Source organism: Megalops cyprinoides, chromosome 12 (assembly GCF_013368585.1).
Source record: "Megalops cyprinoides isolate fMegCyp1 chromosome 12, fMegCyp1.pri, whole genome shotgun sequence".
NCBI lineage: Eukaryota > Metazoa > Chordata > Actinopteri > Elopiformes > Megalopidae > Megalops > Megalops cyprinoides.
Genome location: NC_050594.1, coordinates 7241770 through 7268159, shown reverse-complemented (window position 1 = coordinate 7268159; position 26390 = coordinate 7241770). Strand labels below are relative to the sequence as shown.

Here is a 26390-nt window from a genome sequence, read left to right as displayed (position 1 = left end):
TACACATACATTAATTGGCAGATCTAGATTTTAGTGTGCACAAATCAGGGCCCCCATATCGCTGAGTCAATCTTGATGAGATTTTGCTAAATTTCAAGATTCAATATTTATATAGAAAAATGGTCGTTTAGCACAAGTTTAACCAAAGGAGATTGCTAAATGAACTTATATTCATGTAAAATTTTTGTCTTTCTTTTAATAGTTGATTATTTAAGAACTGCAAAAAATGCAGTGCTATGGCGACTATGATATGATGTGAACTGAACAAGCATGAGTTGATACTATGCCAGTTGCATTTTGCTGTTTGTCACCGTTTGTCACCAATTGATAAAGATTTGGGTTTTGTACCATCACATCATGTGGCTGACAACTCTCTTTAATGGTATTTAGTTGTACTTTACTGTACATGTATGGCTCAGGGCAAATGACACTAACATTTTCATTCACATCCTGCTTGTATTCTGTAGAGTACATTGTCTGGTTTTCTATCACTGAAGGCATAGTTAAAGGCATTCTCCATATCACTGAATACTAATGATAAAATGAGGCTAAAATCCCAACACAGTTTGCAACTTGATTAAAACAGTTAGAAAACAATTCAAGCATTTCTTTGTCCATATCTGATTGAAATCAAGCACTAAGAGAGGCGGCCTTTGCAATGAAAGGCTATATTGTGCACATTATTGGCCTACAAAATTAAATACAGGGGCGCAGTGAATTCATTAAGGAAAAGTGATTTGCCAATTATGCATGTCTTCTCAGTCTAGAACATTTTTTCCATAGGAAATAAAACTCTGAAGTCTTTACACATGAAATATAACCATGTGATCTAAGTGTTGCAATCATAATAAACACTACTGATCACAAGTTTACACAAAGAATGATTCAAGTGAAGACAACAGTGGCTTGCCATAAATGTCACATTTGAAATGGTCCCAGTATTGAACATGAAAACATGGATGTTCAGAATTATCTTCATTAACATCATGTAGGAAGATGTACACAAAGTGTCTCAAGATATACATATAGTGAGCTTTGGCCAGTAGTCACACCAATACATCCACACCCAGAACTGCACACTGCAGCAATATATGCTTGATTGAAATAAGTAAACTCCAAGTGCAGAAAAGCACAAGCGACTTTGAATGAAGAAAACAGAAAACGGACTTCCATCAGCCGATCAAGTACAAATGAATTTGGAGGAGTCTGGATGTTATACTTGACAGGCCGATGAGGAAAGGATGCAGGACCACATTCAAATGCTCTTGAGCTGTACTGTTTCAGCTCTGAGCCATTTTATATTTTAGGTGAATTTCTGCAGGTGCATCTGTTTACATTACAGGTGCTTAACAGATGCTTTTATCTGGAGCAACTTGCACAGCTTAAAAATTTAACATATTATCTATTGATACAGCTGGATATTTACTGCGGCAGCTTGGGTGAAGTACCTTGCCAAAGGTTTATACAGCAGTGGGGGGTATCAATCCAGCAACTACTGGGGTATCAATCCAGCAACTGTGTTACAAGCCTTGCAGCTTATCATAATGCTACACTCCATAGCTAGTTATGCTCGAGTTCCTCAAATGAATAGATTTAAACTAATTTCAGTCTAGCTCCTTTAGATTTTATTTTTTCGACGCATCTCCTCTTCCATGCCAAGCTGCCCTACTCTCTTCCCCTTATTTGTATTTAGAACTGATAAAAAGAATATGACAGACAAAATCATGATGTCACAGCCACACCCTTTGGGCAAAATACTTATGGGTGGATTATTTCTACCACGTACAAACTTTAGGTTGTTTTAGTTTGCCAGCTAAGTTGTCAGCAGTGAAATAATACCTAATTGGAATGCAAGGGTAATCATACAATAATACGTTTTTTTTTTTTTTTTTTTTTTTTTAATTCGTTCGAATCTGCTCGTTTGAGGAAATCTGCAGTTTAATGTTTGGTAATTAGCTGCATCAATGTACAGCTTTAAACTGCGCCATGTGTCTGGCTTAATTCTCCATCTGCACACCGAGCAGCAGCACACCCACAGAGGAGCCGAAGAGGCGCCTCCACCAAACGCAGACAGTTAAGGAATCATTTTACATTGCTTTTGCAGCAAGGCTATGGAAGGTTTTAAAATGGCAGTTATGAAAATTAGTCCTGTACTTTTGCCCCATTTTCTTAATGTTTCTCACAGTTTTTCAACAAATGAGCTGAAAACCTTGTTTGACAAAAAAAGTCACATAAAATTACCAAGCTTGTACTTAGCCCTTGGCCCTGTCAGGTATCGTATGGTGTGCTTATATAAGCCCCAGTTCAGCTACACGCAAACCTGGCCCCCTTTTGCCCTGCTGCATTTAAATTCCCCTGAGGAACACCCAGTCCCAGTATTCCAGAACCGGTCTTGGCTGGCCCGCATTCTGATAAGAAATGGAAAACTGTCTTTTTGTACCTTTCTGTGGAATGAGGAATCTGTACATTTTTTTTGCACTCACTGTGTCAAAGAAGTGTCCTCGTGTTTAACTGTGTTGCTGAGGGAAAAAGGACAGAAACAGAACAATAGACACATAGTTCTGTATTTCGTTGTTGCTGTCTCAGCAACTAAATAAACTTAAATAAACCATTTAAGTTTATTTTATTTTTTATTTTATTTTCTTGTTACTGTGTAGCAAGACATGAAAGACAATTACCTGGGATCACCTGTGAATTTGTGTATGAAAAATATAAATAAATACATAAATAAACAAATAAATGTCTGATATTGCTCGGAGGGATGTGGGATCACTGTGCATGCTTGTGGAACTTTAACCAAACCATTTCAATGGGTCTTACTCATCATTGATTACTCATTGATTGTACTTGAATGTGGCCAGTGAGGCCACAACATTGTGGTAAAGTGAAAGGGACAAGGCCGTTTATCTATCGATACGGTACATGTGGAAAAACCACAGTGATGTTCAGGTATGGCTGCATCCACGTCACTGTGAATGCAGTCAAACTAATCTCAAACTTGTACTCCCCAAGGAACAAGGACTTCAGCGCAATCCATCCCCGAAGTGTTAGCTGTAACACAGCGCCCTTAAAGGAACAACGCGGTTCTCGGGGACACAGCGGCAAATCTGTAACGTGCATAGCCGTACATAATTGCAAAAATCAACCTGGCCCATGCACAAAAGTGTCTCTGTCTGGAGCGACCCCTGAGTGTCTCAGTGACGGCAATAACGTCCACCTGACGGGAGCATCCGGCTGTTCCCGCATCTGCGGGCGCCGCTCACTCGGCGCTCGTCTCCTCTCGCCTTCCGCCTTCCGCCGCTCTTTTCCCCGCCCCTTCTGTTCGATTCGCTCGGCTCCCGGTTTCTCCCTCGATTCAGTGCGGGCGAGAGCGCTGCTAAACATGGCGTCGGAAGGGATGATTTTAACAAACCACGACCATCAAATACGAGTCGGAGTTCTGACGGGTGAGTGCAAAACTGCTTTGGATCCTGTGTGTTTCGCTGCGGCGGCTTGCGTGCATTAATTTGCCCCGGTTGTCCGTGTTCTCCTCTTCCTTGTTTACCGTGTATTTTGCGGTGAATTCGCCGTGTCTCCTCGCGTCCCTGTCTCCGGGCTGCCTCAGTTATACTGGGCTCCTTGCTGTCGAACGGTGATTTAAAGCTTTCTGCTAAAGCGATGTTTTCTGCCTGCCCGAGACAGTCGTGTGCTTTGAAAGTCCTGTTTAGACCGCTTATTAGATGCACGTTTTATTTCGTGTCTGCGGCTCATTTCAGAGTCAAGAAAACAGTTTTGTGTGATGAATAATTCATGTGCCGTACGCTGCCCTAGCTAGCAAACATAAGCTAGCAAACGTTAGGTACCCGGGTAGCTTTTACCATATCAAAAACAGAAAAACTGTTGTAATCTGGGTGAATAAAAGTAAGCATATTTGCGAAGGGCTACGTAGCTAACTATTTGTCCAGTTCTTAGACAATAACTAGGTAGCTAGTAAGCTGTCTTGCTAGATGTGTCCTGCTTTTTAAAAATAACACGGTTCCAATCAGCTGTCACTGTATTAACTAACAAGCTGGCTGAATATTTAAGATGCAATGCTTGCGCAGTTATTGTACACGTGAGATTAATAAATGAGAATTTTTTTTCAAATTGTGCCGTATGTGTAGTTCGCAGTTGCATTGTGAGTACCGACAGTGCTTGACATCCGAGAAGCTAGGCAAGCTGGTTAAATGCTGAGACATCTTCGGCCGCTTGTGCCGTTCGTTTAAAAGCGGTTGACTGCATTGTTTGTGGTTAGCTAACCTGTTTTTAAAAACAGCATTTTATCATCCTAAAAACGTGTGTCAGACTGTCTTTTCGGATCGCGACGGTCCGTTATCTTTTGTGCGCAAACGAGCGATTTTCCCAGCCTTTGAATATGGCTGAACGGTATTGATCTTGTTTTTGGGGTAAAGCAAAGAAAATGAAGCAGACAGCCGGCTAGGTAAGGTTAGCCAAATATCGGCAAGCGGATGCCGTCGCTGATGTTACAGCGCAAACGGATAAAACATCGGGAATTATTTAGTTCATGTACCCGTGAGATTGATATTGCTTTTCTCTTCCATTCTCCAAATTTCTGCAATATTACACGTTTTTGTTGTGTGTGTATATATAAAAAGCGGTGGAAGGGTAAGAGAAGAGCCAGAAATTTACCAGGGAGACCCCACTCCCCCCCGCCCGCCCCCCAACCCCCACTCCTTTTAGATTTCAAGATGGAAAGGGGGACGCTGTCCATTGATAGTGGTTCTGAAACGGCGTTAATCAGAGCCGAGCGCAGAGGTGCACCGATCACAACGAGCGCCGATACGGAGAACACCGGGCACTATGGCGAGAATAGCAAATAGTTTGATGAGACGGGGATTTCCCCAAAGACATGTTATGTATGGAACGCTCCTGTAGCCCGAGACATCGGGCGGCATGTGCTGGTGCACAGAGCCCTCCCTCCCCATGCGTGAAATTTTGGTTAGGTTCCTCCGCGGTTTGCTGGCATTTCACGGCGAGCAGATACATATTGATGACAAACAGCGCTTGACAAAGTGTGAACAGTGGTGGAGTTTGTGTGTGTGTGTGTGTGTGTGTGTGTGTGCATGTGTGTGTGTGTGTGTCAGACTGAGAAAGAGAAGAGAAGGGGGGAAGTGACAGGGTAGCTTCAGATGGAACAGCCATATTGTAAGGTTATTTTTGGTAATATTAAAAAAAAAAAGTTCTGAATCAATAATAGTGATGTGAAAAGCTTGTTTTGTTTACAATGGTTTTCTCTGAGCGCTGCGTTCATCTGTGAGAAACACAGTTAAGGGGAGTCTACCATTGTTTTATCGTGTTCAAAATTCATCACTCTTTCTCAGCTTGACTATACTACCTGAGATTGAGGCTGATACGCGTAGGGTTTGGCAGGCCATGCCAGTGCTTTTGCAGTGTGGACAGTGTGGTGGCGTGGCAGAACATCTGCCCAATGGCACGCATGCTTTTTTTCGTGGGTGAACCAGTGATGCGTCTGCGTCACGGACATTCCGTCGTGACGGAATGTTTAGCTGGTGCCTTCGTTCTGTCCTCCGTTGATTCTGGCTGGCAACAGGACGTCCCGGTGCCGTCTGCATTCCTGTGCGTTTCTAAGGGTGTTCTGTTTCAGGCCGCGCCCCTTCGTAATGAGCCAACAAGTTAGAACACGAAATGGCAAACACAGAGTTTTCAGTGTGGAGCTCACTAGCTCACTGTCTGGCCCATACATTAAGAATTTCTGCATGCATCTTCATGGGTGAGCCAGTGGAACACATACATGTTCTTTGGCAGTTCTTTATTGGTCTCCGCTGGTGCCCTCCCTTACCTGGCACTATATGTCAGTTCTGGTGGACTGTACCAGAACTTAGCTCTGATCCACTCGCATGACAGCTCGCAACAGCCACAAGGTTAGCACACACTTTCATCCAGTTACAGACAAAGGACCTTCATGGAAGCATGGGCCTTCTTCACTCAGAGTTTCCTGTTCCTGAGTGTCACTCCTTGTCCGTCACAAGTTCCCTCAGAAACATACATTTTGTCCTGTCTGTGCCTTACAGGACATGGGTAACATTAGCCCCCCCCCCCCTTTTTGACGTATGACAGTGGCAGCCATTGGATTTCATAGAAAAAGTTGTCTGTAGTCATGTGCGGTGATCACATGATCAGATGACCGCGTTCTACAACACAGTGTGGGCTATGTGCCGTGGTCCACCGGAGTGGCGTAGCAATTGTGCAGTTGTGTCAGTAATGTTGTTACGCGGATGATGTCATATTCTGTAGTTCAGCTGTACTGCAAAGTGTCCATTACGACACACCGTTGTTACAGGTTCATGGGTGGCTTTGCTGCTGGGTGCGGCACGCTTTTTGTGCATGTCTCTGATGACAGTGAAGTCGAATGTAACGTCAGCAGTCGTTCACTGCCCTCTTTCCGAACCCTAACGCAACTGATGGTCCGGCTCCGTTAGCTCCAAAGCAAAAAAGGCAGTGAAACGCAGACATTGGTGAATCACCAACGAAAGTGTTCAGCAGGAAATCTCACGTCTGCGGCAGGCAACACAGATTGTTTTCCTCTTCTTCTTCTTCATCTTTTTTGTCCCACAGCAATAACAAGTCAGGGAAGCTGAGGCTGTCGGAATCGTGTGGGTGGGCTTCCAAAGTTATACGTGTATCAAAAAGCCATGAATCGTGGTTTGAGGACCTGGTCTAAATTTAGACAGGGTTCTCAAGCAGTTAGACGGAACTGTCCCTTTGTTTTTTGTTTTTTTTGTTTTTAATTTCAGCGTAGAATGGTTTCAGTGAGGCTGTGGGTTTGAGGCTCAGTTACGCAAGTGGTATTATCATGCAACGAAAGGTGTGTGTGTGTGTGTGTGTGTGTGTGTGTGTGTGTGTGTGTGTGTGTGTGTGTCGCTGAGTCAGATCAGCCAGACTCCTAAGCTTAGTGTGTATATGCTGTTGGAGTTTGCCATGATCACCTCAATCTGTATATACGTTTGCCTATGTGTGTATGTGCATCTCCCTTTTTGTCCTCGTGTGTGTCTCAGCCTGGGTCTCAGAAAGTTGTTTGCGTGTGAGTACACAAGACTATGCTTATGATTTGGTGAGCTGGTGCTGGTGGGGATGTGAAGCAGGTCTTTTTGGGGGGGGGGTTCTCCCCTTTTTGGTGTGTCAGGGGGGGAACGAACTGCAGCGGCTGCATGGCTCGAGTTGAGGAGCTGTGTGCTGCTGTGTTTTGCACATCAGATTTATATATACAAGAGAAAAGAAAACCTTTCCCTAACTTTTTTTTTTTTTTGGTATTCCATTCAAAGCTGCTGGCATCAAAGCAGACTTGAGGGTGCAGAGTTCCCTGACAATCCCTGTCTGAGCGAGGCAGAGGCAGAGATCAGTCCGGTCTCTCTCCTCACAGAGCACTGTGTCCTCCAGCATTTCACAGGCGCGGCGCGGGCGACATGTCTGAAGTTTGCGAGCGCCGTGCTCATTCGGCAAGGATAATTAGCCGTATTTGGACTTGGTATTTTCACTCCCGTGTTTGCTGTGTGATTTGCATACACATCACCACACAGAAGGGAACAAATCCCCCCCCCCCCCCCCCCCCCGTCCCTGTGAGATGCACCTTAGATGGTGCTGCCATAATTCAGATGCGTGTGCTGACTTGACTATGAAATTTTTGCCAAGTTTGTATCTTTCTGAAGCTATATTGGTAGGGAAGAAAAAAAAGGAGGAAAAAATGGAAAGAATTTTTCTAGAGGCAGATGAAGCCTTACAAGCTTAAGAGTAAATTCAGTTTGAACATTTCAGGATTTTACTCAGGATACATCTCAATTGGATGATTGGATATCTTATACACCCCCCATCATGTTCCAGTCCTTAGCTGTTATAGATACCTTAGAAATTTTAGTAGTTTAGTTTACCTCAGTAGTTTTTGTCTCATGTATTAATGGTTTCTAATTGTTTATGTAAGTAGTTTTAAAAGTACATTATGAACGATATGAAAGATTTGATGTAGTTTGTTGTATTCTTACTTTGTTATTGCTTGTAGAATTAGTTTGGCAAGTGAATTATTTAAAACAGGAATTGCAGCGAATGTACTGTTATTATTATTTTTAGTATTAATGTCATTATTGTTATTATTAATTTTATTGTTATTATGTCATAATGCATGTTAGCGTTAAATAAGCGAGTGTTCCCATTCTACCCATTGATATTTCTGTGCTGTCCTTAAATGTACTCCTTTCACTGTCCCCACCCCCACAGTCCTCAGAGTGATTCCTATTGGAGGTCCTCCTCACAGAGTGATTCTTATTGGAGGTCCTCAGGGAAGCACTGCAGAACGGACACTGTAGCTGCAAGAACAAACTAGAGTTAGGTACCTGCCCCCATATGTCTCTCTCCATTCATTTTAATGGAGGCAGGGTCAAACTGGGAGGACAGTTCCGAAAGAAGCAGTGTGGGACACTGACAGGCCAAGCGCCACCAGGTGGCCACTTAGTGAAGCGCTCTCAGGCGGCCAGCACAGTCGACGTGGGGTTTGTTTCTGGTTTCCAGAGAAAACGGCACAAGCTTTGGTATCTGTTTCTGCCGAAGAGGTTTAGAGTAGGGTGTTGGGTGTTGGTAATCATGATGCCAATATCTGAATAGGAAGGCCACCTCCAAATCACCTCAAACCCGGGCCGCTGTTGAAACAGCTAATGATGCATATTTAGCTTGTGAGATCACATATGTTAAATAAACGTGTGAATATTGACATTAGATTTATATCTCTGCTTTATCCCCTCTGGGAAGAAATGAAAGCTGACCTGTTTGGGAATGTTGTAGTGTTTTTTTTCCAGAGGCATTAAAATATTGAAACAACAAGGTATCAGTATTTGTTATCTGAATTGCCTGTAGCAGACAGAGTAGCTGATCTGAAATGGTGACTCCATCGTATCTGGTGTGGAAGCCATGTTCTGCAAACATCAGGCAGTAGGGGATTAACAGCACCGCTTTGCCCTGAGGAGCAGACCACCTTTCTCCTGACAGACAACTTGTAATTATAGTTGTCTGCTTGTATCCATTGTTAAATTGTAAAACAGCCTTTTATCTTCATCTTTTTCATAGCTGTGTTCTGCTTGTATTAATAAATCATCGAGCACATTCCCCGTCTCTCTTGCTTTCTCTTCCATGCTTCACCTAGCTGGCTAGCTCGCTGCCATTAACAGGACACGGAGGAAAATACTCTCCACTGCCCTTGCGCAATATCACTTGCTTAATCAGCTTTACTAAATCATAGGTGTTGAAAATGGTCATTGTAATATGAAACAGTGGCGTTAGTTACTTGGTTTACGATTTTGCTTAATCAGCTTCGCAAACTTCAGTGCTTTCAGAAGGAAAAAAAAAGTCTTTAACTGTAGTGATCAAAGGCCAAAGCAGGAAACTCAGCCCTAGTGGGTCTCACATTGTGAGTATTTAATTGCAATGTAATGACATACATGGGGTATTTGGCCAAGTAAATACCAGTAAGTCATCAGTATGGTGGTGCAACTCTGACATTGTGCTGTGTCTAAAAGATTTAATGTAAAATTCTACTTTAAAACCAAGAACTGGTTATACTCCACATTAACTTGCACTAGACTATTGTAGTTATTCTGTATCAATTACAATGTAGTAACTCTGTAATGGCATGTAGTTACACACTTGTTACATAATTACATGCAGTGCCTAACCTGCTGAACCCTGTAAATGACAATTACGGTGTAGTTAATGTGTAATGTCATGCAGTTATCCTCTTGTTACAAAATTGATTACAGTGTGTCTACACTAGTATAGCTGTTATCCAGTAATCGTTTTAAAAATGCACTGTACTTATTTATGATGACATTACATTACATTATTGGCGTTAAGCAGACGCTCTTATCCAGAGCGACTTACATTGGTTTTCACAATTTTGTTCGTTTATGCGGCTGGATATTTGCTGAGGCAATTGTGGGTTAAGTACCTTGTCCAAGAGTACAGCATCAGTGTCCCAGTGGGGAATCGAACAGGCAACCTTTCAGTTGCAAGTCATGCTCCTCAACCACTGTGCTACACTGCCGCCCATAGAACATCAGTATTGTCACAGAATGAAAGTGTATTAATAAAGAATAGGAACATAGTTGTAGAGTATGAGTGAAGTCATATGACGCACATTGGGAGTGTCATAGCTCCCTTGTGGGGGTCTGTTTTGTAGACGCAGCTCATATCCTTTCGAGAAGGGCAATACCGTGCACATTTTAAGACCTCAACAACAACAACGTCAACAGAATTGAACCTGGCCCAGTCCGGGGACACCCATAATTCAATTGCAAGCTCTTGTGCAGGGATTTGTCATTGAAAGGTCCGCCGGGCTGCCAAGGTGCAGGCTGCTGTCTGAGTCAAACGTCCTCGTGTGACTTCGGGAACAGTAGTTATAGCTTGTGAGGATGGAGGACTCTGCAAAGAGCAGACACACAGAACAGGCCTCCTCACCTTGCGCAGGTAGTCCCACCTTGCACAGGTAGTCCCACCTTGCGTCAGCCTGGCGCTTTGGGTGTTTACCCCTTTGGGTGTTGTTTCTTGTCGGCTGTGCTCAGAGCTTCCACAGAGTTTACACTCTGCCCTGGCATGCACAGAGAAATACAGGTCATCCTCTCTGAATTTCACTTTGTTTTCATTACTCTGATAAAACAATACGTCCGGATTTCCTGTCAGCTGCTCTCGGATATGCGACCGCAGGTTTTTTTTTCCCCTCCCTCCCTCACATCGGATTAGTATCTTTCGCGTGATGAGAAGCAGACAGATTATCTGATAGGGCTGTTACCGTGGCTCAGGAAGCCGATCTCCCATATACACTGGCTGCAGGCAGGAGTTGCCTGGAAGTGCTGACACAGAATCAGTGTGGCTGTTTAGCTTATAATGGTTAAGGTTAGAATCATGGTTGTGGAATCTTGTCCTACATAAGCAGATATGGGCAACGTCTATATGTACATGTATATGTGTGTATGCACACACACACACACACACACACACACACACACACATATATACATATATATATATATATATATATATATATATATATATATATATATATATATATATATATATATATGAACAGCAGATCAGCAGATACAACGTTGACCTACTTTGGCCTATATTCGCCATACTGTTAAAGGCTAGAGGCATGTTATGACACATTTGAATTCACACATCAAATGGAGATGACATCATGAACTGCTTTGGAGGATGTGAAGTTTGTGGAAGTGATGGATCAGGTGGGGGGGGATTAAGCCATTAACATGCATTCTCCCAAATGCTGCCAGACCGTGGCACCCAGCAAGCTGTGTTAGATATACGAAGGGGTTGTCAGCTGATATGGAACATGTTAGAATTCTGCACTTGAGTGGTCTTAGTGTAATGGTTGCTTTAATGTTCATGAGCACGTTCACCAGCGACAGTTATGATTTGGGGGACGGCCACACTTCCTTTCTCCTTCCACCACTATGTATGATACACACACAGAAAACTTCGAGTGACTGTGCTTTTTTTAATCTGAGGAGTTTTACAGATTAGAGAGGTGTCTGTGAAAGCACATCCGAAATGTGTCGTGGTGAAATGCTAGAGGACGTGGCTGCCAAACCGTATGACGAACTGATCGCTCCTTCACAGCCTTGGGTAGTCTGATTTCCCTGGCACGAGAACAAAATGTCCAAAAAAAAAATCCTCAAGGTCGTGCAAAGCATACCGTGGGAGGCTCGTGTTGGCAAGACAAGAAAATTATGGAAATTGCTCATTTTGTGGGTCAGGCTTTGGGGCATATGGCCAGCTAAACCGTAGTAACTGCTATACCTTCCCAATTTAGAAACCCCTGTACCTAGGGTGTATATACAGCCGGAAGAGAAAGTTCTGTTAGGTGACCCTCCAGACGCTTACTTTTTCAAATAAGGACTTAAAAAACAAAGATTTATAGATGCAAAATATAAAATAGGTTGGAAGGGGGGGGGAGGATCCAAAATAGGGAAGTCCGTGGAAGTGTGGAGAAAACGTTAATGGCTGTTCAGCATGGCCACCAGACAGCACACGATATGGACGGTTCCGTCATAACCGATCTTCCTGGGAGAAACTGCCAGCTGCGTTGCGGAAGGCAGCCAAAAAACAAGCCGTCCACAGCTGAAAGTGGCTGATGGTAACAGTGCACTAAATTTGCTAGTTTTTGTTTCTTTTGCCCTTGGATTGTCAAGGATGTGATTTGTGAGAATGCCGCAATAATTGCACACAGACAGGCTGTTGCAGTTTGCGTTCTCTGTGTGCAGGTAGCTGAGTCCTCCCCCATCACCACAACCACCACATACCAGTCAAGTGCCAAGTTTAGGTCACAGTTTTGTTATGTTCAGTCTCCATTAATGCACGTCCTAACATTTTTTAAGTAGCACTTCAGACGTCGTCATGGACGGCCTACTCTGGGGGATGTAAAAAGTACCTGGCTGATCTGTGAAGTAAGTGATATCCAGCAGATATGTAGATGCATACTGTTTCGTGGGTTTCAACTGTAATTCTTCAGTGAACATGAAGGTGAGTGGCTACAGACCTTAGAAAAGTGACACTATCATAAAGGTGTCTGTGGCAGGATGATGGCAAGGTACGGCTGGCTGCTCAGGGAAACGTGTTGTTTGCAGTTATGAGAGAGAGAAGTCGTCGTTCCCCCCCTGTGCTCTGGGGCCTGGTGCTTCCTGATTCTGTTGTGAGGGCGTTTTATTTAAAAGCAATGGCTGGTAGCAAAATGAGCTTTCAGTCTGTCCAAGCACCTGAATTCCAGGTGATGACGTCAATAACAGACAGTACTCCTCATCCTCTGCTGTCCTCCTCTAACTTTTAATCCTGATCCAGGATCAGTTACCAAGGGAACAAAGTGAGCTATTTGGAGGTGTCATTTGCTCACCTGTGGTTGACACAGAGAGTGGCACACTTGACATGCAATCAATCTTGTCCACAGCTGCTTTTTATTACAGTTGCTTAGCCGATGCTTATTCAGAAGAACCTCCATACGTCACCCTTTAACATATAATCAAAATCTGGCTGTTAACAGGGGAAATTCAGGTAAGTATCTTGCCCAAGGGTACAATGACAGTGCCCCAGCAGGGAATCCAACTGGCAGCCATTGTGTTGATGAATGCATTTAGCTGCAGAGTTGCGTTATAGCCTTCCGTGCTTACCTGTTTTGTGATACGTCGGAGCCTCCTGTAAAGGAGCACCTGTTAGCACGACACACCTGTGGGGAGGTAGAGATTCTTTTGACAGCCATATTGGCTAGCTCCGTGGTCTAACTAGCCAGGTGAATCCAATGTCACTGATTCAAATGATGAAAATGCTTTAACACAGACATTGGCCTTGATGACGTTAATAACTAACTGTTTGAAAAGTATTAAAAAAACTTTACCCTAAGAAAACTAGTATGACTATGCAGATCAAAAAATGGTCCTCTGTTTTATGTTCAGTCAAAGTATCTGGTGGTAATAGCTGTAAAGTCACTGGAAATCACAGAAAATGCTTTCATAAGATGTGATATATATGATTCTTGTCTGAACTACTCTGACTGCAGATGTGTCTGTGCATTAGAATATGCTTCAGAACTGATATTTGAAAGAGTAAATTGATTTTACTGGTTGCACTGTGTCTTGTGTCTTAGTCTTATAAATCTGTCTCTCCCACTTACATACGCGCACGCACACAGTCAAAACATAGTCCTACATGTTCTTTTTTGGTTCACACAGAACCATCTATCTGTTCTCTGTTGTGGGCAGTGTGTTTTTGTGAGCTGGAGGGTTTTTTTGCCGGGCTGGTTTGGACTGTGGAGAACGGACAGAAATTTCAAAAGGGGAACAGATCTCATTCTGATTTCTGCCAACAGCTCCCGACTCCGGTGTCATTTTATCAGTGAAAATGTCTGACTCTAACCGGGACAGTGAATGCAGCTCACCAGGGATGTGTTCACACCTTCAGAGCCTTCAGACAACTAGCGGTTTAAAAACGCACCGGGCCTAGCAGGCTTTTGGCTTTAAAAAGAATGAAAATTTTCAGAGTAGTCAGAAACTGAAAGAGTGTGCCTCTCTCTCGGGGTCAGTCGTCACTCGTCAGCGCATAAGTATCAGGTGGTTGTTGTTGTTAGATGACTGTAGATTGTGTCTGCCTCTTGTGCAAATTAATGTGAATGGCTACTTTCTGTGTGTGTGCATTTGTCTGTGTGTGCATGTGCTAGCATGTGCGTGTGTGTGTGTGAATTGGGACAACATTAGGACAACAGCTCTATCGACATATTTTAGCTGCTAGGTATATAATTACCAGTTTGTTGACTGGAAGCATACTGTTGAGCTAGCTGGCCTGCTGTAGTATCTACTGGTGCAGTATTTGCACATATGGCTCCATCTCAGACTGGGACGTACCCCTTGGCTGCTGTAATGAACAGGGTAAGGGCACGTCAGTTATCTGGATCGAAGTGATCCCACTCAGGAGAGGAGCATAGATACCTCAGAGCAGAGGAGACGTCGATGGGTGGTGGCCACCAATCCACCATCATTGGACTTACTGGAGTTTTCTGAGTAGTGACGCAGTAACATACTTGCAATATGCACTGGACCGAAATTACCCGGCTCCTGAGCATTTATAATGGACTTGAAGTATATAATGCAGTAAATACAGTGGCAACAGCAGATGTAAATGCAGGACATGCAGATATTGTTAAATTAGTTGATGACATTAGTTATTATGAGCAATTTGTTAAAAATGCAAATAATCGTAATAGTACATACCAGTAATGTGGCACATCTCGGTTGGGATTGGGCTATTCTGAGTCACCTTACTTTGTGTTATCTCCTGCTTTGGGGACTGTTGTCAGCCCTGTCTTTGTCTCCCTTCCTCCTTGGGAAACTTTTAAACAGTTCAGTGAAGGCATCCATCTTCTCTCTGGCCGTCCCTGCCTTGTCTCCTTCATTACCCAGATAAAACCGTGGATTTGTTTCGAAACTCCACAGTGTCACCAGAGGACGTTGGCAGGAAAAACAATAGATCTTTAGGCCCAGAGTAATTACCAAGGACCTCAGTGAAAATCACGGATGCAGCTGATTCCCACAGGGTTAAAATCAAGGATATCCGTCATCTTTAGACATTGGTAAAAAAAAAAAAAAAAAAAGAAATCCCAGACATCCTCTGGTAGTACTGGTCCCGTGAGAAGGGTATAAGGGTGTTTGTTCAGACTGTGGTGCGGCACTAGGACTGATGTCTGTACACAGCAGTAATTGAAAAGTGTCTATCGTCAAATTGTATATGCTGCAAGGTAGGGAGTGACGGGTGGCTGCCGAGAAGCTTTACGCCCTGTGATGTGTGAGCTCTTCTGAGATTGTGTGTATGTGTGCTGGAGGTTTTCATGTATTGGTGTGTGTGTTTGTAAGAATGTATTTTTAAGAGAGAGAGAGAGAGAGAGTGAGAGAGAGTGTGTGTGTGTGAGAGAGTTTGTAAGAATGTGTTTGTAGGAGTGTGTGACTAGTTTGTTAGAATGTGTTTGTGTATGTGTCTGTAGGAGTGAGTGAATGTGTGTGTGTGTGTGTGTGTGAGAGACACATCTGCTTCTGTCTGTGTGATGGAGTGATTGCACTGTGGTGTGGATCCCTCACCTTCTCTCTCTCTCTCTCTCTCCCTCTTCCTACCTCCCTCCATCTCTGAAAGTCTGTCTGGGTTTGCTGTGCGTGGTGACCTAGATGCAGTGAGCAGGTAAAAACTGCAAGGAGGTATTAATGTGTGTGAAGCTCCAGATTCAACCCCATGTGAAAAGCATTGGGCATCTGTAAAGGTGTAGATTCAGCGTGTGTGTGTGTGCGTGCGTACATCTAGATTCAGCATTAAATTTGGTGGCATGTGTTTTTAGCACTGATGAGTCACATTTTTCTCTGCCTCTTGCATCTCTGAGCTGTGGATTTTTTATACTTATTCTTGCGGGACCAAACTGAAGGCGCTCTGACATCAGTCTTATTATTTTGTATTTAATTACTGTAAAGAGAGAGGAGCTATTTTTGCTACTCTGCAAGGCCTAGTTAGTAATCACCACGCTGCATCGCTCTCCAAGTTTGCCTTAAATCACACAGGCAAACGGACTCCAGCTTAATGCCTAAACCTCAAACAATGCAGTTTTGAGGGATTTCAGTGGTAAGTTCAGTCCGTGTACTGAAAAAAAAACGCAGACATAATCGGCCTCCCTCAGACGCAACCCGGTTGTCACACTTTCGATACTTTAACCTTCTAAAGGACTGTTTTCTAATAATGCCACAGGACACCTATAAAAAAACACAGTGGAAATGTTTGTAAAATATGGCCCCGTCTTGTAGCCTCTGAGTGTTGTCAGACGGCAGGACGGTCTTCCGGTGTTAGAAATATCGGGCCTCTGGGAATTTTTTATTTTTGTACAACCGGTTGCAAACTGTACTGCAGCTCTGTGGTCTAGACCCAGGACTACACCACTTGTTCAGTGGGCATGGGCAAATTTTCTGTGTCTTAAGAATACATGTATGTTTTGTGTGTGTGTTGCTCCCTTAACCGAAAGGTTGCCGGTTCGATCCCCGCTGGGACACTGCTGCTGTACCCTTGGGCAAGGTACTTAACCCACAGTTGCCTCAGTAAATATCCAGCTGTATAAATGGATAACATTGTAAAGAACTGTAACCTATGTAAGTCGCTTTGGATAAAAGCATCTGCCAAATGAGTGAATGTAAATGTAAAAAGGGCTTGATTTGAGAAATAACACAATATAGAGATACCTTCCTCTCATGATTGTCCTTGATGGTCTTGCCCACCTCTGTCAGCGAGAGGCTGTCTGCTGTATCTAAATAATTCAGCTCCCCCCCCCCCCCACTCTTTATCTCTTGTGACTGGAACACCCTTGTAGATAATATAATCTCTACATGCATCTTGAATTATTATCCTCACCCACCAGGCCACCGTTTGCGCTGTTAAACCAGCCGTCTGAGGCAGTGGTGGGGTCTTTAGCAACAAGCCTGGAATCTCGGTCTTTTTAAAGCCAGGAACCGCCTTTCTTGGTATCCCACAATGCCGTGCTGTGCTGTGCTGGTGCTGGCAGGGTGCTTGGGCTCCCTTGTTGCACGACACCTCCACAATGAAGAAGCCATGGCTGACATGCCCGTCTCATCATTTACAGACCCCTGTGGTTTGCGCGGGGAGTGGTGCATGATGGGAAATTCTGTACAAATGCCAGTGTGATCCGATGGTCCCAGCTGCACCCTAGCCTGCCCTGGCAGTCTAACCTTCTCCGAGCAGCAGCGGTGTGGCGCAGCGGTGAGGAGCAGGTCTCGCAGTCCAAAGGTGGCCAGTTCATTTCCCAGGCTGGGCGCTGCTGTTGTACCCGTGAGCAAAACACTTTACCCATATTGCCTCGATAAATATCCAGCCCCGTAAATGGATGTTATGCAAGTCGCTCTGGATAAGGGGTGTCGGCTTAGAAAATAAATTGCCTAAATAATAATGCGAGAATTCGTTTGTTTGGTTTTTTTTTTTTCCTCACCCCTGGAAAGCAGGGCTCGCTCCAACATGGGGCTCCAGCGCTGGGCCTCACTCTCCTCGCTCGCCCCGCTCACCCCAGCGTTACAGGGGGAGGGAGAGGCACACTCAAAGCAGAGTGAAGCCGCAGCGTAATTGCCACGGCCGTCCGGAGAATTGGATGTAATGAAGGAAGCTGCTTACAGGCAATTTCATTAGCGTGGCAGAGCCTCTTGCAGCCGGAGTCTCCCCCGCGCAAATGACCGCGCTCCGCATCCAGGGAAATAAAGGGAGCGGGGGGGGGGGGCTGCATCACCGGGAGGGGGGGCTTGGGCTGTGCTGACCACGGGGTCCGAACGCAGTCCTGTAGGTTTCTCCAAGGACACCGTTCTCTGAAGCATGCTTTACCTTTCAAGTGTCATTTGAGTTCTGTGTTCAGCTGGAACTTGAGATTTGTGATGTTTTTTTTTTTTCTGTGAAGTCAATTAATGTTTGAAACCCGTGCACACGCCACGGCAAGTGCAATCAATCAAAATTAAAAGGGTGTAAATGTCTGGCACACCCGTTTCCTGGGGGTTTATCTCCTCGTAGAAAAGCGCTAGGTGCCCTTGGAAGCATCCCTGGGGTGCAGACTATATTGGTTGGTTAAGGTCCTCCAATTTCTGCAAGCTTTTTACATTAAATTACATTATTGGCATTTAGCAGACGCTCTTATCCAGAGTAACTTACATCAATTACAGTTTTTTTTTACAATGTTATCCATTTATACAGCTGGGTAATTGCTGAGGCAGTTGTGGGTTAAGTGCCTTGCCCAAGGGTACAGCAGCAGTTTCGCTGTGGGGAATTGAACTGGCAACCTTTCAGTCACAAGTCTTGCTACACTATGCTACACTGCTGCCCCATTTTCACTAAGGAGTGGCTAGCACTGAGGAACGAGAGCCTGCACCATGTGATGGCTAACAGGCCAGCGTAGAAACGATCCCCAATTTTAACAACGGTGGGTGGACAGTGGTACAGATGGTAAAAAAGAAAACCATCAAATCATCTGAAACACAGTTGAAACAATGTCGTTGTGCTAAACAGCACTACAGTAGATGTACGGTCTTCAGTAAGCATCAGAGTGAAGGGTGTCAGAATCCAAGTCAAAAAATAAACGCAGTGTCCCAAGTGGCTGAGTTGGAGAGGAGTTCATGTTTGGCGCAGGCTTTTCCTACCATCCAGGTTTGAAAATGGATTTCAGCCAGAGCTGCCCTTGCTCCATCTGAGAAGTACTTCATCAGAGAGCTGTTACATGAAAATTACATTTTCACTAGCATGGGCAAATTCATATCTTGGCTCAACCATTTCTTATAATAAGCCTCACAGAATTTGCACATCTGACATTGGGTCAAGTGATCACAAGCTGGTCACTATCCAGAGAATAATGTAGCATAATATAGGGAGCATTATAGGATGTATTCATCAGACCACAACATAGTCACACAGTCATAGTTTTTTTTTTTTTTTTTTTTTGGCAAGGCCACCTTCTCTTTTATGAGGTTTATTGCTGTCAGACCGAGTGATTTTAATTTGAATTTTTCATTGAAATATTTTAGTGTGTGTCAGTGAGAGGGGGCACATTTTTATAGCTCTCATAATTAATGATTCAAGTAGTTGGGGGAAACAATGAGTTGTAATGGGTCAAATGGCCAGGAACTATTTATTTGTCCTAAAAGTTAAATTCAAAAGTCAGGTATCCTTGTTGCCAGAGTAGCATAACGTATGCTCGTACATTGTGGTCCTGTTGACCTGCATTAATTCGTCCTGATGATCTATTTAAAGAAATAGGCGTTTGGATGGATCAGAAAGCAGAGCTGTCTGTGGTGCCTGCAAGGTGAGGTTTCCCACCCCTGCTGTAAGCAGTGTGCAGGTGTGTTGCTTTTCTCCATCCTTGACAGAAGGTAATGGTGTGAGAAGTGGGATCAGCTGCATTGTCTTTCTCAGAATGTGTGTTTTTTTTCTTTCCGTGCCAGACTTCAAGGAAATCATCCTTCCTTGTAAGAGTCTAAAAAAAAAAATCCTCCTGTGAAAGCAGTTCACAGCTCTGATTTGACAATGATATGATGACATGCAGGAGAATCTCTCGCACTTCGGCAGTTACAGAGCAGAACATTTTTTTTCAGCCTTTGCCAGCCCCAGCTGCATTCAACATAACACACCCCCCCCCCCCAGTTAACACACATTAATCACACTAGCGCAAGCATGCAGTACACATGCAGCATGCATAGGCTAAATGAGGAGAGTGAATGCACCTATTGAGGTCATTCCATTATCTGTACGATTGTAGCGACTTTTCCACCCCCGGCCTTCCTAATAAGGCCGTCTGCTGTCCGTAGATGTTAAGCGGCACAGTGAGTCTCGGTGACTTTTTTTTTTTTTTTAAGTCTGCAACAATAAAATGAAAAAGGCAGAGCGTGTGGAAGTGAAGGCTTGTGGCTAATTACTACGATCAAAAGGAGAGTTGAATTATTCACGCGGTTTTCATTCACGGGAAGTAGGCGGTCTGAGGCACACTGAAAACCCGCATCGCTCTGGCTCGCATCCCCGTGCCCCGGAGCAGCCCGGCAAAGCCGTTTGGCACCTCGACGCAGAACCAGAACTGTAACTCTCGGGCCAGGGGAGAGGGAGAGGGAAAGAGGGAGAGGGAATCAGAGGGGGAGAGGATGTAGTAGTTAGAATGGGATGAGCAGGGAATTTGGGTACAATAAGTTATGGGGCAGTGTGATATTACATCAGGGATAAACTATGGCAGCATACAAAGAAGGGGGGTGAGCAGAAAGGTAGTACCCCTCGGGTCGTGTTGGGGGGGGGGGGGGGGGGCAGCTGGACACCCCGTGACCCTACTGCTCAGGGCACCGGTGCTCCCCATCTGTTCCCTGACAGGAGGAGCAGGAGGAGGGGCGAGAGAAGGGGTGAAATGGAGGATAGGTGCAGAGGGACCACAAATCCTCCCATATGGACCGCCCTGTACGATCCTGACAAATGATGGATCACGGGGTGGTGGGGGGGGGCGGGAGAGGGCGGTGGGGGAGTGCAAAAGGGGAGAGCGGCGGAGGGGTGAGGGTGAGAGAGGGGAGTGGGCTGGGGAGAATAGAGTGGGTGGGGGGTGGTTGTGGGGGTGGGGGTGGGGGCAGGTAGGAAAGGAACTTTGGGCATGTGAGACCAGAGAGTGGGGAGTCAGGGGGGCATGGGAAGGGGGGACGGGGTGGGAGGTTGCAGGCAACAAAGTAAAATCATTTGCTAAAAAAAAGTCTCCTTTTCCCACAACACTTCCATGTGAAACACTTTCTTCAGTAGCTTCATTAGTGAGCATCTATTCAATATTTATGAGTTGCTGAATAAAACATCAATAAAGATGCCCTTTCCATGGGCCTGGCTGATTTGTGGAGTACAGGAGAGTTTAATGATTTCACATTGATTAAAATAGGTCCAGGTGTGTGTGTGTCACATTTACAGTGCCTGTGCTGGTTTGTATGTTGTTGGAGTTGCATATGTAGGGCCCTATGCAATTCATTACATTCTGTTTTTATTATGTATTTATTTATTTATTTATACTTATTTCAGTTTTTTCCCAGATTTCAGAATCTTTGGTTTTAATGTTGTACATAAATTGATAGGATTAAACGATGACATGTGGGATAAAATCCGAGCAAGATCAATATTTTGAATGATTGTAATCGGTTTAATCAATTTAAACAATGTAGCAACTGCTGTATTGCAGCATAAATCTCTACATTGAAAAATAAATATACAAAGGCTGGAATTTATGTGGTTGGCTGTATGTGGTTGAGCAGTGCATTTGAGGCAGCTGGTGTAGGTGAGCTGTGTGTGTGTGTGTGTGTGTGTGTGTGTGTGTGTGTGTATATGTGTGTACGTGCGTGCGTGTGTGTGTTTGTGTGTGTGTGTCTGTGTGTGAGGCTGCTTGTGTGGCTGAGCAGTGTGTGTGTGTGTGTGTGTGTGTGTGTGTGTGTGTGTGTGTGTGTCTGTGTGTGTGTGAGGCTGCTTGTGTGGCTGAGCAGTGTGTGTGTGTGTGTGTGTGTGTGTGTGTGTGTGTGTGTGTGTGTGTGTATGTGTGTCTGTGTGTGAGTGCATTGTGTGAGGCTGCTTGTGTGGCTGAGCAGTGTGTGTGTGTGTGTGTGTGTGTGTGTGTCAGCGCGCTGAGTGAGGCAGCGTGTGTGTGGTGAGAGATGTGCCTCTTTCCGCTGAGTAAGTTCTCCGGCAGTGGGGCTGTCTCATGTTTTATTTATCGGCCTATCAGAAGGCAGTAATGGCTGTGTTGGGGAAGAGTGGCTCCACTCGCAGCTCAGACAGGTGAGTGTGCTGGAGAGGCTTTCCTACGCTCAGCCTGAAAGAGAGCTCCAGACCGGAGGCTGAGACACAGCAGAGACACAGCAACCTGTGAAGCCCTGGCTGCAAGAAAGCAGTGGGCGAGGAATTTTTTTTTGTCCACCTTTATAATGTTCTAAGTGACTTTGATTTTGATATAAAAGATTGTCAGGGAAGCAGAGGAGAAAATAGTTGAGTGTTTTACAAAGTTATCCATCTCATGCGTGTGTGTGTGTGTGTGTGTGTGTGTCTGTCTGTCTGTCTGATTTGTGCTGTTTAGTCTCATCAGTGTAATACATTTGTTCTGGCTAAACATTTCTTTGGCAGTAGCAGTCTGTCATACTTGCCCCTGGACTGTTGACTGCATTTATCTGTATGTTTATTTGATAAGGACAACTACAATTAAACATTGTTATATTGTGCAATTGAATTACCAGATGCATTGTAGTGTGTTAACATGGTTACAGCCAATGGCAGTCTCTGGTGCACACACAGCTTACTGTGCACACTCACAGTTGTTTTTTGCTCTGTGTGTGTGTGCTTGCGTGCGTGTGTGTGTATGTGTGCATTTTGCTGAGAGTAAGTGGGACTCCTCTCTCTGTGTTGAGGTGTTGCTCGTTCTCTCCGTCCTCCCTGGGTCTCTGTGTAGGGTCTCATTGCCTTTGGCAGTGCAGCCATCTGTGTCACATAAGCAGCCGGGGATGCTGGGAAGTCCTCCTCTCCTCGCCATCTCGGGCTGTCAGCCAGCACTTCCCTGTGTTTGATACAGAACCTCACTTCCGCCTCTCCGCTGTCTGCTTTCCCACAGGCCATAACATGGCTCGAGTAGAGTGGTTAGAGTACAGCTATGGTAGAACACTCACCACAGAGATGCAGTTCTAGAACTGAGGGTATGGAATAGCTGTTCTGGAACTGCGGGTGCAGCACTGCTGTTCTGGAGCTGAGAGTACGGCACTGCTGTTCCGGAGCTGAGGCTACGGCACTGCTGTTCCGGAGCTGAGGCTACGGCACTGCTGTTCCGGAGCTGAGGGTACGGCACTGCTGTTCCGGAGCTGAGGCTACGGCACTGCTGTTCCAGAGCTGAGGCTACAGCACTGCTGTTCCGGAGCTGAGGCTACAGCACTGCTGTTCTGGAGCTGAGAGTACGGCACTGCTGTTCCGGAGCTGAGGCTACGGCACTGCTGTTCCGGAGCTGAGGCTACGGCACTGCTGTTCCGGAGCTGAGGGTGCGGCACTGCTGTTCCGGAGCTGAGGGTACGGCACTGCTGTTCCGGAGCTGAGGGTACGGCACTGCTGTTCCGGAGCTGAGGCTACGGCACTGCTGTTCCAGAGCTGAGGCTACGGCACTGCTGTTCCAGAGCTAAGGGTACGGCACTGCTGTTCCGGAGCTGAGGGTACGGCACTGCTGTTCCGGAGGTGAGGGTACGGCACTGCTGGGGTGGATCCAGTGCTGTAACAGCTGCAGGAAAAGCTGTGGGGACGGTCCCTCTGCAGGAGAACCATGGTTAGAGCACAGCTGCAGTGGAGTCACATCTCCAGCACAACTGCAATGCAGGGTGGCTTACGCGGCGGCTGCTAATCTCTCCGTCTCGTTATTAAATTTCCCATAATCCTTAAGCGCAGCAGGTGCTGCATCACACTCCTCCCACGTTACGCAAGACGCCCAAATTAGATCTGATCACAGATGAATTCCAGTCGAGCCATTGGATGGCTCTGTTCTGCAGTTATAAATATATATTTTTTATTTTTCCCTTGAAATCTGAAATGCTTGTCTTGGAACAGCGCTGTACAGGCAAACGGCTTAACAATCAGTTTCACGGATTAGGATGCTATTGTTCCCCCCCTACACACACACACACACACACACACACACACACACACACACACACACACACACCCTCCCCCAGCATGCCTTCTGTTTACCGTAGGCCTGGGGGTCTGTGTGTACTTGTCACTGATCCGAACATCAGCCCTGAGTGAATGTGGAGTGGAGCTGACCTTACACACACTCCCCCTCACCCTCCATCTCTCTCCCTCTCACCCGCTCTCATCCTTTCCTGCTGATACACTCTCTCTTTCTTTCTTTCCCTCTCTTGCTCTGTCTTTTCTCTTGCTGTTACGGTCTTCTCTCTCACTCATTTGCACCCCAACCCCCACCATGCGCGCACACACACACACACACACACAGATGACAAGGCTGATGGCTGCATTGTGGGCAAGCCCTCCGTCAGTGGATGAACAGAGTGAATGGGGGGGGTACTGTCACTCAAGATGGGGGCGGAGCCCCTACCTCTACCCTCACAGCCCCACTCGTCATTAACCAGGTTGCTAAGATACGATATTTGGTTAGGTTATCTCTTTATTATTGCTGTTGCTATATTTTACTTTGCATCACAAAACGCGTATTTAAAAACAAAAGTGTTCTGGCAAGGAATTAAGAAACTGGTTTATTCCGCTCAGGTCACACATATTTTGAACAGAGTGCTCCTCGGCTGAAAGCTGGGACAGACAGGCAGGAACAGAAGCTAATCTCATGCAGAATCCCCCCTGTGTTGGTGTTGAATATGAAGTTCGATAGCGTGGGGATGTGGCGAAAGACTCGCACATGCAGGGGAAAGGGTGGGAAGATGGGGAATATGGTTTTCACAGAGTATCAGTCATGTTACTTTTATTGCTACTGCTTAGATGATAAACTGTGGCAGGCAAGCCAGTCGCCTCTCCACGTGGACTGCAAGAAAGGGCCTTCATATTTTACCAGGAAAAAAATCGCTATAACGGTCTGTCATGGAATGCTGTTAATATGGGGCTTGTTTGTTTGTTGATGGGTTATTAGTTTGCCGTGAGGGCGTGCTCACGTGCAGAGCAGGGGTACGGGCCGGGGGTGTAAAACGAGAGAGGGGGAATGACGTGAGGGGGAGGGAGGGGGGGGGGGGTCTCACGAGCAGCGGTGCGCGACCGCGCAACAGGCGTGGACACCCCCGGCGGCGTTTCAGTCAGAGCCGCCAGCTTCCCGAGTGGCGGCCCCCTGGATTGGACGGCGTCTGGCCGCTGCTGCCGGTCGCGGTTTCCCTGTTTCGATCCCGCCCCCCCCCCCCCCCTCCCCTCCGCGCTCCGCCTCCCACTCCTCGCTCCGGGCGCCGGCGCTCTCTCTCACCGCGGCACAGTTGGAGCGGCTCCACGGAGGAATCTCCCGTCTCGCGCGGGCGTCTGCGCGGCGGGACGGCGGCCCCGCGCCGCGGCGTGTGGGAGAGAGCGCGCCCGGACCCGCCGCCGTGTGTTTATCTCAGCCGAGGCCCCCTAGTGGGTGTCAGCGTCATGACAGAAGGCAAGGCGCTGTTCTCAGATGGTGGGAACGACCGGTTGGGTTTGTGCTGTGCAGTGAGCCTGCCCTGTTCCCTCATTCGGTTTCCCAGACCTCCCTAGCTACACACAAACTCAGCACCAGTAGACAATTGCAATCCTGGGGTTGGGGGGGGGAAGCAAAAAGTAAATACTATGTAAACATCAGGACATAAGGAGAAAAGTGGGGGTGCACTGAGGCCCATCTGAGGTTGGTTCCTAAGCACCCCCATAGTGCTAAGCATGGCTACAGGGCTGTAATCCTCTTCACGTGGTTCCTGCAGTAGTTATTAAAAGAGCAGAAATCGGAAGGCTTTTCCAGTCACGTGAAAGCAGCGGGATGCATCTTTTTGGGTTTTTTTTTTTTTGGTAATCAATAAGCCTTTGCATTTTCTAACCGCGCTCTATGAGTGTTAATTAGTTCATCCAGATTAGTTCTGAAATGCCAGCCACCCCCAGCCGCCCCCCCCTTCCCCTCCCTCGCCCCCCCGGGCTTCAGCGTGACCTGGGAAGGAGCAGTGTTTTCCCCACAGCGAAGCAGCAGCCAGCCGAGTGAAGGAAAAAAAAAAACAGTTCTTTTTCTCTCTCTCTCTCTTTCTCTCCTCTCTCGCTTTCTTCTCTTTCCCTCCCTCCCTCCTTCTTGTGCTTCTGCACAGGAGGGCTTCGGCTGAATCTTCGCACACTGGTGACATCATTAATATTCCTTTGAAGCCCGTTCCCACCGCAGCCAGATCTCTTGTTTTCTCTCCTTCCTTCCCTCTTTCTCTCTCTCCCACCCTCTCCCCCTCCCTCACTCCCTCTCTCCCCTCGTCCCTCTCTCTCTCTCTCTCTCTCGTCTTCCCCCATCTTCCTCCCATCTTTGTCTGTCTCCCCCTCCCTCTCATTCTCCTTCTCCCTTTCTCTCTCTCTCTCTCTTTCTTGTCTTCCCCATCCTCTTTCTGTACCTGTCTCCCTCTCCCTCTCCCGCTCCTGCTTCTCATTCTCCTCCTTCTCCCTCTCTACGTCTCTCTCTCTCTCCGTCCCTCTCTCTCCCTTTCTCTTTTTCTCTCTCTCTCTCTCTCTTTCTCTCTCTTTCTCTCTCTCTCTCTCTCTCTCTCTCTCTCTCTCTCTCTCTCTCTCTCACTCCGGTTCCCCCTCAC

At 46.0% G+C, this 26390-nt stretch overlaps 1 protein-coding gene across 5 annotated transcripts in view; it reads left to right on the top strand.

Annotated features, from left to right (window-relative positions):
- Positions 1 to 3334: 3334 nt before the first annotated feature.
- The window catches only part of gphna (gephyrin a), an 81996-nt gene continuing 58940 nt past the window's right edge, over positions 3335 to 26390 (top strand). For all 5 annotated transcript variants that reach the window (XM_036541600.1, XM_036541598.1, XM_036541597.1 and 2 more), the window contains exon 1: positions 3335 to 3446. In XM_036541600.1, coding sequence (XP_036397493.1) covers positions 3383 to 3446 — 64 coding nt within the window. In that variant the 5' untranslated portion in view covers positions 3335 to 3382. The remainder of the gene's footprint in view (positions 3447 to 26390) is intronic.